General features: G+C 35.1%; 2 protein-coding genes and 1 pseudogene across 2 annotated transcripts; 2 read left to right on the top strand and 1 right to left on the bottom strand.

Annotated features, from left to right (window-relative positions):
• The first annotated feature begins 914 nt into the window (after window positions 1-914).
• On the top strand, window positions 915-1226 carry LOC113329749 (antimicrobial peptide 1-like). The gene has a single exon (XM_026576586.1). It carries the CDS (start codon window positions 915-917, stop codon window positions 1224-1226), a length of 312 nt encoding a protein of 103 aa, XP_026432371.1.
• Window positions 1227-1628: 402 nt separating this feature from the next.
• Window positions 1629-5347, bottom strand: LOC113329748 (annotated as a pseudogene).
• A 1775-nt stretch (window positions 5348-7122) lies between these two features.
• Window positions 7123-8232, top strand: LOC113329747. The gene is made up of 2 exons (XM_026576584.1): window positions 7123-7919; window positions 8049-8232. Exons 1-2 carry the CDS (start codon window positions 7123-7125, stop codon window positions 8230-8232), a joined length of 981 nt encoding a protein of 326 aa, XP_026432369.1.
• The last annotated feature ends 5034 nt before the right edge of the window (window positions 8233-13266 follow it).

The following is a 13266-nucleotide window of genomic DNA, read 5'->3' as shown; positions in this document are numbered from 1 at the left end:
CCAAAACTCAATTTCTTCCTCTCCACAACACAAAAACACAATTTTTCTTTTATCAATATTTTATCCCTAAATCTGATTTTAATCTAACTAAACTAATTAACAATCAATTAACACTAATGATTTGGGGATAGTTTAGCCATTTTTAAAAAAGTGCGATAAAGGATAACTCCCAATTACTATTTCATGACCTTTTTTTGTCATGTAGCTAGGGTCTACATCCGCAAGCCAATCAACTAAGGTTATTCTCTTAGCACCGTAATATTATAGCATGGGCAATGCATGGGTTCACGTGGATACTTCGACCAAAATTTGTCAAACTCAATAGGAGATTTTTTTTTCTTTCTTTTTCCTCAACAAAAATGAATACACTGAAAAATCGGATCACTAGTGTAGTAAATGGTTTAAAACACGTCTAGTAAATGGTTTAAAACACGGATCACTAGTGTAGTAAACGGATCATCGAGCAACGATTCTCAAAAGGGGTTTCATTTTTGATATGTTTGGGTCGAGGAGTTTGATTTAAGTACTCTACAATTTCCAAACATTGTAGTGTACCTAAAATTTGAAACTGATACCGAAGGATGTTGCTGATATTCTTCATGTAACACCCCCCTCATCCCCCATCCCCACTTGGTCCAGTAAGGACAAGAACCATAAGATAAGAACTGCTTACACGCATTATAATGGCTGTCTGTCTTGATAATACACATCAAAAAATATCCACTAGGTTCCCATCCTCCAACCACCATTAATATCCCAACGAGGCATTCCTTAACTTTCACCTATAAATAAAGGCATTGAATCATAGATATTGAAACACACAACTTTGAGAAATCCTAAAACAAATTCTTCAATTTTTATTTCCTTCCGTTTAGATTTTGTTTCTCTTTTCTAAAGGCAATCCAATCTGAACTATGGCAACAAACAAGAGCTCGTTGTCTATACTAGTCACGGTTTTGATCCTCATGGCCATGGTAAGTGAATTGGCAAATGCAAGTACTATTACAGTATGGGCTGGACCAGGCTGCAACAATCGTGCTGAAAGGCATTTGAAATGTGGGTGCTCAAACATTAATCTACGAGGTGGTTACGAATTTAGCTACGGAGGTCAAAGTGCTGCCATGTATTGGCAATCTAATTGCGAGGGTGCATCTCAGTTTATACTCCGCGGTGATTCCCGTAGCTGTGACGCTTATACATGGAAGAGTATGTTTATCCAGTGTTAAGTAATATCAAATGTGGTGGCTCTACTATATAAGCCACCAAAATATCGTATTGTGTGTTCCCGTTTGCATCAATAAATTAGATCCATGCCTACAAATAGCATGGTGGATGGTATTTGTGTTTTCTAGGAATTTTTTGTAAATCCTCGATGGTTAATACTAGGTGAAAGTGAAAGGTGTTTCGCTCTGTAATGTGCTTCTTTGTGATTGCCAGTGTTATGTTCTCACTCTTTCATTGATTGTGAAAGTCCGATACTATTATTCTTCGGAATACTGTTATGAAGAAACAAAGCCATGTTTCATAAATTATTAGCCAAAGTAGAAACCATACTCTCTGTATTTTCATCGTACTATGTCCCTTATCGGTCTCGCATACTGCAATAGTTTGGTAACATAAGCCATTAATTAACTAATAAACCCAATATGTAACTTGGAGTCGTATGAAACAATTTTAGCCGTGCCGACATTCTTTTCGCCCTCCTCATTCTTGAACACGGCATCTTTCAAGATTAATGTCCATACATCGTTATAGAAATTATAGGTACTAGTTGCACGCCCGTGCTTTGCACGGGCCCAAACTGGTTGTCCCAAATCAATTTTTTGGGAGAACTGGTCACCTGTGGTTCCTTGATCACTGGTTCTTTTGCTCAAGAATAATATGTGGTATAACTATGAGATAGATCGGTTGACTCGAATAAAATAACATTGCATTAATAAAGATAAAAGAATGGCACAAGAGCTTCAAGGTTATGGAATGACCACCCTTAACCTCTGTATATGAAGCTTTTACAACTTAACGTCATCCGAACAGAAACACAAATTGGAACTTCAACAAACTGTACTTTTGGTACTAACTACTACTACAACTCAACAACTGTTTCCATAAATGGTAAATTAAATTCTTGTAGGAACTCTAGTTAATCGTTAATCCCATCTCAGATCACCGTAGTTTTAATCTTTTGCGTAATGTTTTAGTCATGGCTTTTTCATTTTTCATTCTTTTGCGTAATCTTTTGGAACGTAAAAATCATTCTTATGTATCCGGCACCAAAATAACTCTGAGTATGATTTCAAACAGATATTATCAAACACTTGCGGGAATAGCTCTAAATGTTAAACAATTCTAAAATTGCCTTTTTCTTAAACATTGTTCCAATTTTAGTTCCCAGTTTGGTATTTCCATTCCCACTTTTTGACTTCCCAAACCCATGCTTAATTTTGTTTGGGGATTTTGAATTTGTGAGTCCGCATCATCACACCCTACAAACGATGTAAATTGATATATCAAACCACAACTATAAGTTCTCATTGTGTCCATAGATTTGTTCTTCTCTGAACTTTGTAATTCATCTTTTTTCAGAATTGTACTCCACACTGAAAAAGCAAACTAGAAGCATATAAACTTGTTTTAGACTCGAACATTGATGAAAATATAATCGAAGGAAACTGACATCTAAACAATCTGGACATTAAGTATTCATAATTGATTTGAATATAACAATAGTGGTATCCTTTCTTCTTATCTCTCCTTGAAAAGAGAGAGCACATAAGTTGCAAACATTCATAATGATACATTATCAATGGCATGTGAACACCATCGATGTTGACATACGGAACTTAAAAGCCAAAACATCAAGGTTAGATACTTATATATCTGAAATGAAAGTATTCTAAGACCACTTTCAAACATTTACCAAGATTCAATTTACTTAACATTGTACATGGTGGAACAATCGATGGTATGAGAACAACAACAATGTAGTCATGCAAACTTTCAAGGTAAGAGCTAACACATATTCAAAAGAAACATGAAAAATATATATGAACTAATTAGTATTGGTAATCACTAAAAGTGCACATGTGAAGTGAAAGTACTCCAACAACATTTTTGTGTCAAATTATTTGTTGGTCGAAATATTCAACATGGCCAAAAGGAGCATGAGTTTGAAGTTGTTTTGTTGTTTTCCTATGTTTATTGTTTTCTACTAATGAGTAGTCCTCATATGAAGGGTTACCTATGTTTCTAATTTCTAAATATTTTTGTTCTTTTCCCTATGGTTCATTGTCGGATGTGTGCTAATGGGTCAAGCCTCTAATCAGTGCATATTACATATGAAACTACATCAACAGAAGATAATCGTGTTACAATTCTAGATCCCATCCCTAGTCCCTACTATATTTTTATCTCTTCCATGTAAAACCTAGGGACTAAAAACAAAGTTACAACCAATATGAAATAATATATGGTGCAACTGTTGGTGGTTCCACCTAAACATTTTAGACAAAACTACATTAGATTAACAACTATACCAAACCAAAAACGACTTTCTATATTTCGAACGGTATAATTTCAAATTTAAACAGGTAACAGTTATACCTTTCTTTTAGACATGTTCTCTGCTAATAACACTGCTTCTCATTGTTTTCGTCTGGATTTATTCACAACACCCAGTAATTTCATAATTACAGCTCAAAAATATGAACATAAGTAAACAAATATGTTAAGAATACAATTCAAATTTCATGGGTGTAATCATTGTAAAATCACCCATTGAAAAAAGGATATACCTCACATTTTGAGCATATAGGTAGCAAGCATTCGAGTTACTACAGTGACAGTTTTGAATCAAAAGGTATATTGATGCCGATTTGAACCAGCAAATAAGAATATGCCCTCCAGTTTGTATAGATAGGTAGCAAGTGCTTCAAGCTCCTACAATGAGCTGCATATACAACTTTCTCATAAATCCAAACAACCTATGAGAACAGATTGATTTTTATCCTTCCCTTTCCTACAAACAACAGGCCATACAAAGGTTAGAATGAGCGAATCAATTAATGAAAATCCAATTTAGAAACTGCGGAAACTAAAGTAAACACTGATTATATTGGATACATAAAATTAATCTGAGTTAATTATGCATATAATCAGTGATCCCATGATGCCTATCTAACTTGTAAACAACTGAGAATTTGGAAAATAGTTTGATTTCCCTAATAGTAGAATCCAACAGTATCTTGATCTTCACCAACTCAGTGTTGTGAACTACCAATGACATTGTTGAATTAGGTATGACTCAAATTGCTTAAAACCGAAGAAAAAATAGACAATTAATAAGCCAAACGAAGAAGCTATGGAATCAAGTTTTAAAGATTATATGTCTTTCTCGTCAGTTGTTTCATGCTTAGTTAAAGACGTCCAAGAACTGGGAAACATCTTGAAAGTAGTTAAGTCGTATCAAAATAAAAATTCTCAGTCAATAACATCAATAACTAAATCAAAACATAAGAGAACTGAATTCGTGTTGAAAAATACAGAGATTCAAAAACCGGATAAACAGATAAAAATTCCATCTACAAAATAAAACACAATGGAAAATACTTGGAACAAAATCAATAATTTAAAGAAAAACATACAAAATTAAGAAGAAATCACAATGAAGAATAGGGTTCGGGTTAGGCTCTAAAAATTACAGAGGATTTTAACCACAATTGTATCAAGCTGGATATAAACAGGTTTAGAATAAATAAAACTTAAGACATCAAAAATAGAATTAGAGAAAAGGAATAAACCCTAACTCACACATGTTTAGAACCCATAAACCTTTAATCAAACATCCCTACCGCATCCATGTTTTATCACCTGTGAAAGAAGAATACATCGATTCAGAACATATCATAAGAAGATGAAACGGCGAAAAAAGAAAAAATAAGCCGGAAAATTACAAATTAGGTTTGGAATAAAGACTTTATACGTTGTAAAATAAGCTCTCGGTGTTATTGGACAAAATATTAGTGGTGTTAAAAATCCGGAGACTCCTATTGGCTGAGATACACTCTGATGGGGCCATAAGCTCTCAAAAGAGAGCTTTGTTCAGCTTTTAATCACGCGAGAGACAAATCACCTAAAATCATATTATTAATATTAATTAATTAATGAAGATGTCCTTTGATTGTGACTTTGCTCATAACTTGAGTTCTCAAAGCTTGAAGCATAGATCTATCAAATTGGAGAAGAACTTGAATAGCAAGTTGGGGACTAAGAGTTTCACTAAAAACCATCTCGTTAAGAGTTTCGATCACATTCCGATTGTAGAGCTTCTATATAGTTCAATCTTCGCCATATTTAACAACGAAAAGCAAGAAACCCGATCTGAATGAGAGAGCGATCTCGAGAATTATCTAAAATATCTCTTAGATGAAATTTCGTTAAAAGGAGAAAGTTGAGTTGAGGACAAAGACGTGATGAGTGATTGAATGGTAAACCGGGGTATATATAGGTCGAGTAAAATAACCCGAGTTATAATATATACACAAAATTGGTTAAAAAGATCAAAATCAACAATTTCTGGGTGAAATGGACAGTTAGATTTTGATATTGTTTAAATGGATAAAAATGTAAAAATAGGCAGGATATAACCAGTTTCATCGTGTCCATTTTCAAATATTTTTTCTTATTTTTAATTTACACAGGATGTATCCAATTTCATCCTTGCTATTTCTTAAATTTAGGCTAGGATGAATCCAGTTTCATCCTTCCTATTTTTTTTGGCCATTTCACCCAAAATATTTTTTACTCGTCCATTTGAACCGTGATTTAAAAATATTTGGACAAATGACCCATTTTCTGTAATATATATAGGAAATATATATTCCTTCGGTTTCCTAAAACCGACTTAACTTACTCCACAAAAATGGTGCCTAGCTAGTTTTTTAAGTCTAATTTTAGAGCAGTGGTTCTATTTCTACGGGCATACTCCCAATGGTATATGGTATATCTTCACACACTGATAGGTGGTGTGTCATGTTTTACGACTACGCAGTGGATTTCAAATTATTTACGATAATAATTCATTTCCAAGTAGATACCAATAGCATTTACATGGATAGTTAGCTCGTTTGATGCGACCATGCAAGGTACAATCAACAACGGACAACTTAATGCGAAGATTTCACACAAAATTGGTTAAAATGACCAAAACCAATAATTCCTGGGTGAAAAGGACTCTTAGATTTTGATACTGTTTAAATGGAAAAAAATGTAAAAATAGCCAGGATGTAAACAGTTTCATCCTGCCAATTTTCAAATATTTTTTCTTATTTTTTAATTTACATAGGATGCATCCAGTTTCATCCTCACTATTTTTTAAGTTTAAGCCAGGATGAATCCAATTTCATCCTTGCTAATTTTTTTTGTCCATTTCACCCATACTAATTTTTACTCATCCATTTGAACTATGTTTTAAAAATATTTGGACAAATAACCCATTTTTCTGCAGTTATACTAATTTTCACCAATATTAAATGTTATCGCAGTATTAAGTATGCACAACTCAACATGTGTGATAGATCTCATCTCTGCCAAACATTAATATTTTTCTGCAGTTATTACGATGCCTGTCATTACCATTTTGTTGTTGATAAGAATATCCGTCGTCCATATTAATTTCTCTTAAACACAAAACGGTCATCTATTTATGAGAATCCATTTTAGTGTCTCGAATAAATATTAGAATCTCCAAATTTATCAATATAATTTGGTGGTACGCTCTTTGCAAACTGTACATAAATATTAAGAGTCTTAATACACATATTTTTTGATCATTATCCCTAATTAATCAACTTTCCTTATTACATTAATTTCTGTCTTCAATTCATTCACTTGATCATTTGATAGAAATAAGAAGAAAAAGAGACGATGAATTTGGCACATAAGAAATTAATTACTGGTTAAAAGAGTAATCTTCAAGATTTAGCCTATAAGAAGGACCAAACCCCAAACACCAATTCCACAACATTTAGCCTTACCTGCCTTACTCATCATCATCCCGTTCAGGAAATCTGTTATCCATCCATCCATCATTTCATCAATATCTCAATCTCTTCTGCTATCTTCTTAATGGCTGATAATGTTACCGCAGAAGATATCAGAAACTTCTATCTAGATGGCAGAGCGTTATATAGACAGATGGTAGTTAACAGCGGTATGGATTTAGTGGCATGCATATATGCCATCGCACTATGGATTTCCCTGGAAGGAATGGGGTTTCCAAATCTTATTCAGAAGCTCCTAAGAACCCATGATATGGTGGTAAACATGATCCTGGATGAAGCAGTACTCTGTTTTCGATGGCTTCAGTCAGTTACCCCGCCTGCACCCGTAAGTGAGTCTGATATGCCATTAACTGAAGAGTTTATGGGTGGAAAACCAATAAATTTGTTACTGGTATATAATTACAGGATGGATCTGTTAGCAAAAGTGAATCATAGAGTTTTCGAATCATTTGTCACCGCTTTTGATGACATCATCCAAGAAGTTTCTGGCATGAGCTTTGCCCAGTTGAATATTCAGCCTTTGATACCAGATCAACATGATTGCCATGTGTATCCTTATCACTACCCGCAACAGGAAGCGCCTGTTGTTGGCGGACCCTCGGTATATCATTCTGTTTTTCAATGCAAACCACTATATGGTTTGAAGAGAGCTGATGGTGTCCTCATCGGAATGTATCACGTCTTTAAGCCTTCAAGGATGATGTATACTGGTGGTTCTGCATCATCCGTACCGATGAATCTTCCAAATCACACACTGCCCGTTGAGGAAGAACGTCTTTCAGATATCAAGCGTTCAATATTCTTTACGTTTGATCGAGAAAATCCCGTTCAACAAAGAGAACTCGAAGGTTTTCTAGAGAGGTAATCTTATTCGACAAATTAATTTGCGTAGATTATATATATATATATATATATATATATATATATATATATGCGTACGTTCTTATACTACTATATGTTATCACCAAATTAATTCACTTTGCACTGCAGATCTTTTGGCGAGGGCTGTATCCTGCAAGTTACGATGCAGCAAGTTCCTGACGATGAGCAGCCATTATGGGCATCCGTTGTCTTGTATTCTGATATCCCCGTCCTTGAAATCATGGAAGGAAGAGAAATAGCACCGATGACTATAAACGGGAAGAAAGTTTGGGCTGGGAAAGAATGGATGTGATCCAAGAGAGGGGAAACTAGATTCTGCAGGGATGCATTTCGAGGATCAACAATACAATTGTTTTGGATTACCTAAAGTCTTGAGTTCATAAATCAATAATAATAAATCATGGATATTTTGTAATCTTATACACTTTCCCATCTATATACATGGTTATGATCCAAGAGATTGGATTTACTAGATTCTTAGAACGATTTGGATACACAGATGTAATTCGAAGAACAAAACGATACAATACTTCCTCAGTTTTTTTTGTTAGGCTATTTGTTTGAGTTTAGGGTTCTTGGTACAATCATATAATCCAAGTTATGGGATACTAGCACATCAATGGAATAACACTTTCAGTGTATTTCATTTATCTGATGAACTTAAATTAATCATTTCATATATCAATCTACATTTCATTCTTTGTTCTTTTTTTTTTTTGATCAGTATTCTTTCTATGATTACTTAGATTATCGCATAGATTACTATATGGATGTGGTTGTAGGATTTCCTGCAACTAGACATCGATAACTCAAACTCAATACGAAACATAAACAAAAACTTTGTAAGAAACTATGTCCATTAAGTATCGACAACTAGACACCGGTTAGAGATCTCACCTCTGCTAAACATAAACATTGTATGAAATTATCCATTAAGTATTTACAACTCGATGCATGTTATAGATCTACCTCTGCTAAACATACACATTGCATGAAATTATCCATTAAGTATCGACAACTCAGCGCATGTCATCCAAATTAATTTCACTTTTTTTTTTGAAGTAAAGGGGTAAAATCTTATTGTCAAAGAAAAAAAAAAGCGTACAGAGAGGAGGCGCCTAAGCGCATACAAGAGAGGAGCAACAACATTCCAAACAAGAGGGAACATTAGAAACAAATGCCACCCATCCACAAAGGAAAAACAAATACATATCTAACTACATTGCTAGACTACGATTGTGTTCCTACAAACTTAGTGAATCTAGAGAAAGATCGAACTATTTCTTTATCTTTGTAGGGGTTCTCTTTCCCCTGCCCAAATCTTCACTGCCAGAGACTCCCGGCCAGAAGATCTTTGCTTGCTCTTTTTCTGTTTTAGAAGATCTCGAACTGTTGTAATATTTGACGATGCCTTTAAGAATGTGCTTGTACTCTTCAGGTTTGCTCTTTAAAACACCAGACTGAGTGAAGTGAATTAGCTTTTCTACAGGTTCAGCATCACTAAGAGGTCTTCCCTGGCATATTTCCTCCATTGTTTTTGTTTTTGTAGTATCTTTGACCGCTAAATTCTTAACTTTCTCTACTTCCATCTCTTCAAAATTTGTTTCATATTCCGATTCACCACTGGATTCTTCTTCATCAGTAGAAAGAGCACCTGAATTCTCCTCCATAACCGAGTTAATTGGAGGTTCATCCTCTTTAGTATTCTCATTTCCACTTTCTGTCTCCAATACACAAAAAGGGTTCAAATCACAAACTGGAATTTGCGCATTCTGATTGCTTTTCTTACCTGAACTTTTGGACCTTCTAGTATACCATTTTGAAGGATTAGGGGAGGTTATTTCCAGGCCTTGAGTGTTCTCTTCCAGAAATGTTGAGAGATCAATATGAACGTGAAGATGAAGCTACACGTGCAAGAGATGAAAGAGATAGGTGAAGGATAAGAAGAGAGGAGGCTATGCATCAGAATGCTCATGAAAATAGAACGAGGCAATAAAGATTAAAAAGACCTATGCGACAGGATTTAGACCAAACTATGAGCGAACAAATCCTTAAAGAGATGGCGGAGCTAAGAGAACTGATGACGGCGCGAAGAGATGGTGGACGTTGACAATTGGAGGAAGCAATAGAGGAAACGGAAAAAACACCTTTTTCGAGACAAATACAACTCACAACGGTACCACCCAAATGTAACCTACCAATATTCACTAACATATTTGATGGAAGTAAATGCACGGTACAGCACATAAAAGCCTATAGACAATATTTATTACAATGGGAAGAAAATGATGCGGTATTATGTAAACATTTTCCAGTGAGTTTCACAAGAGAAGCTTTGCAATGGTTTGAAGTGTTGCCAGTGGGAATTATTAGATCATTTCATCATCTACAGAACGTCTTTTTGGGACAATATATCAGCAATAATATGTCACGTCCAGGAATTGAAAAGGTGTTCGGTTTACGCAGGAGGATCAATGAGAGTTTGCGTCATTTAACCATGCGTTGGAGAGCCATGTGTAGCGAAATGGCAAGACTAGTAGATGAACGAAATATTATATTAGCCTTCGTCAATGCTATTTTTCCTACGGATTTATTATATACGCAGATCTTCAGGACAAAAGACATTATAACTATGGCAGAGTTGCGCGAATTTCAAGAAGAGTATATAGCTCTAGAGGAAAAACAAAGAGATATGGAGTCTTATCCAGTTGCGATGTCAAATGCAAATGAGGGGAATGCAAGTTTACTTCCAAGAACAACAAATGTTGTTGCAAGCACATCCTAAGGAAGTCAAGGAAAGAAAAAGCTGGTGGAATACCAAGAGGAAGGGTAAAAGATGGTAGTCATGGGTAGCAGAGGTCAAGAGGAGTTCAAGAGAGAGTACTAAGAAAACAAATTTCAAAATCGTGGAGGAAAAAATAAGATTCAAAGAATGGATAACCATCCTGAAGGTTATGGAGGCCAACAACCATATTATAATCGACGTCAAGGAACTGGTATAGTGGTTTGGGAGCAGATAAAGATGCCACATCTAAATACTGGAATAGACAAAATCTAGGAAGTTGTAATCTTAATTAAAGACATTCCAGAACCGCATAATGTGGGAGATGAACTACCACCAGGAACAAGAAGTAGAGAATTTTTTGCATATCATCACTTCCATGGGTACACTACAAACAATTGTAGAAATGTGAAGCAAATCATTCTGCGAATGATTGATCTGGGAAAACTAAATAATTTCCTGGTACAACCACCACCAGCACCACCACCACCAGAGGGGTACCCGCAAGGTGTAGATAAAAGAAGGAATACATACTTAATTGAAGTAGGAGCGAAGGCGAATAACTTATATTGTAATTCGATAATACATTCATTCAGAAGTATAGAGGATTTTCATGATAATATCCTAAGTCGAGTTCATGCGAGAGATACTGATGGACGAGAAATACTCAACCTTGCAAAGGTGACACCCTTGAGAGATTGGCAGAAACAACCGATTTCATTTAACGAGAAAGAGATGCCAGGAGGAGGAGAACCACATGAAGGCCCTTTGGTTGTGAAACTAGGAATAAATCCAAAAGTTAAAGTCAATGAAGATGAAGAGGATGATGCGAATACCTGGGATATAAATAGAATATTAATAGATTCTGGAAGTTCGTTAGATATTCTATTTTAACATACAAGACTATGGGTGGTAGAGATGAAGAATTAATTCCGTCAACTTATAAGATTTATGGTTTCAATGGTACAACAAATAAACCAAAAGGATAGATAACAATGCGAATTACTTTGAAGAGCATATCATCAGAAACCGTATTTTGCGTAGTTGACGTAGAATCACCCTATAATGCTTTGATTGGAAGAACATGTATCCATAGAATTCTAGCAGTCGCTCCAACTTTTCATCAGTGCATCAAATTTCCTATGCCCTAAGGTGTTGGAATCATAAGAGGAGATCCGATTGAAAGTAAAACTTATCAGGAGATTAATGTTGACAAATGTGAAGAACACGCAAGCAAGCGAAGAGATTGGAAGAGGTAGATAAAAGAAAATCAAAGGGGTGAAAGGCTAATGGTTGATGTTGTATCTAAAGATGGAGAAGCTAACAACGGTAATACAGTAACAGAATCTTCCACAAAAGAGTACAACAAGCTAAATAGAGAATCTATATTTCAAGAAGGAGAATGGTATTGAGGCAAAAACCGCATCATCAGAAAAGAGGTAATGAAAGCACAAAAAACGTGTGGAAGGTCCATATAAGATTAAGAAAGTTGTTAGCAACAGAATGTATGAATTGGAAGATGAAACGGAAGGAAAGGCCTCTACTGAATTATGGAATCAAATATACTTAAAGAAATATGAATTGTGCGAAAATCATCGCACGACAGGGACTGAAGAGCTTATGCGAATTAATGTGTTGGAAAACATTTGTGAACTCAAGAAAATGCAGAAAGCGAAAGAAGCATGCGAGTAATCCGAGAAAACTTTTTTTCTTCATGGGTAAAAATATAATAAGAATTCTATGTACTAGAGTTATGTAACTCAAAAGTAAGAATGGAATGAGCAATTTTATTTCTTTATGATGATGTCATGACAAGAAAAGGCAAAAATAAGACCTTAATATTTTGAATCTGTTTCGTTGGGAGAAACTTCAGCAAGTTTATAAGTTGAAAAGGAATATTATTATCAGTACAGATTTTCTTGATTGCCGCATCAGGAATTCGGATAATATCCTTGCTATTATTAGACACAGTTACAATCAGCATTTTCTTTAGTCTCTGATACTTAGAGTTGCGAGCGGCTAAGTATGTCTGTAGACTTTCAATTTTCTCAAGATATTTCTTCTCACCCTCTGTGAAGGAAGACCAGAATGTTAAAGCTGTAGGAGAATGTTTTTTCAGGAATAACAAGTATAAAAGAATAATAAACAACCTTCTTTGTTAGAAATGATATCCTTAACCAATGCGGTATGGTCAGATTCAAGGCTCACATTCACAGCTAAACCCTCTCTAGCATTATTTAAGACTTGATAGACATATTTTTGTGTCTGATATAATCTCAATTGTATATATTGTTAGTGCTCGATTTTGTATTTATTTTGGCTTTTTATGTCTTTGTAGGTGTTTTTGGAAAAATAAGATTTTGCGGCGAAATTGGCTCGAAAAGTTGTCGGAAAGAACTCGGAGGACATTTGGATAAGGGCCACCCACCTGTTATTCATACCCCATCAGAGGATAGGGGGCGTCCCTTATTCTTCCCCATTTAAACATATTTTGGCGGGAACAAATTTACAGAGCCGTGACTTCTCAGTTTGGATTTGAACGAT

Source organism: Papaver somniferum, unplaced genomic scaffold (assembly GCF_003573695.1).
Source record: "Papaver somniferum cultivar HN1 unplaced genomic scaffold, ASM357369v1 unplaced-scaffold_117, whole genome shotgun sequence".
NCBI lineage: Eukaryota > Viridiplantae > Streptophyta > Magnoliopsida > Ranunculales > Papaveraceae > Papaver > Papaver somniferum.
Note: the sequence above shows the minus strand (reverse complement) of the source record. Positions and strands in the feature narration are given on the sequence as shown.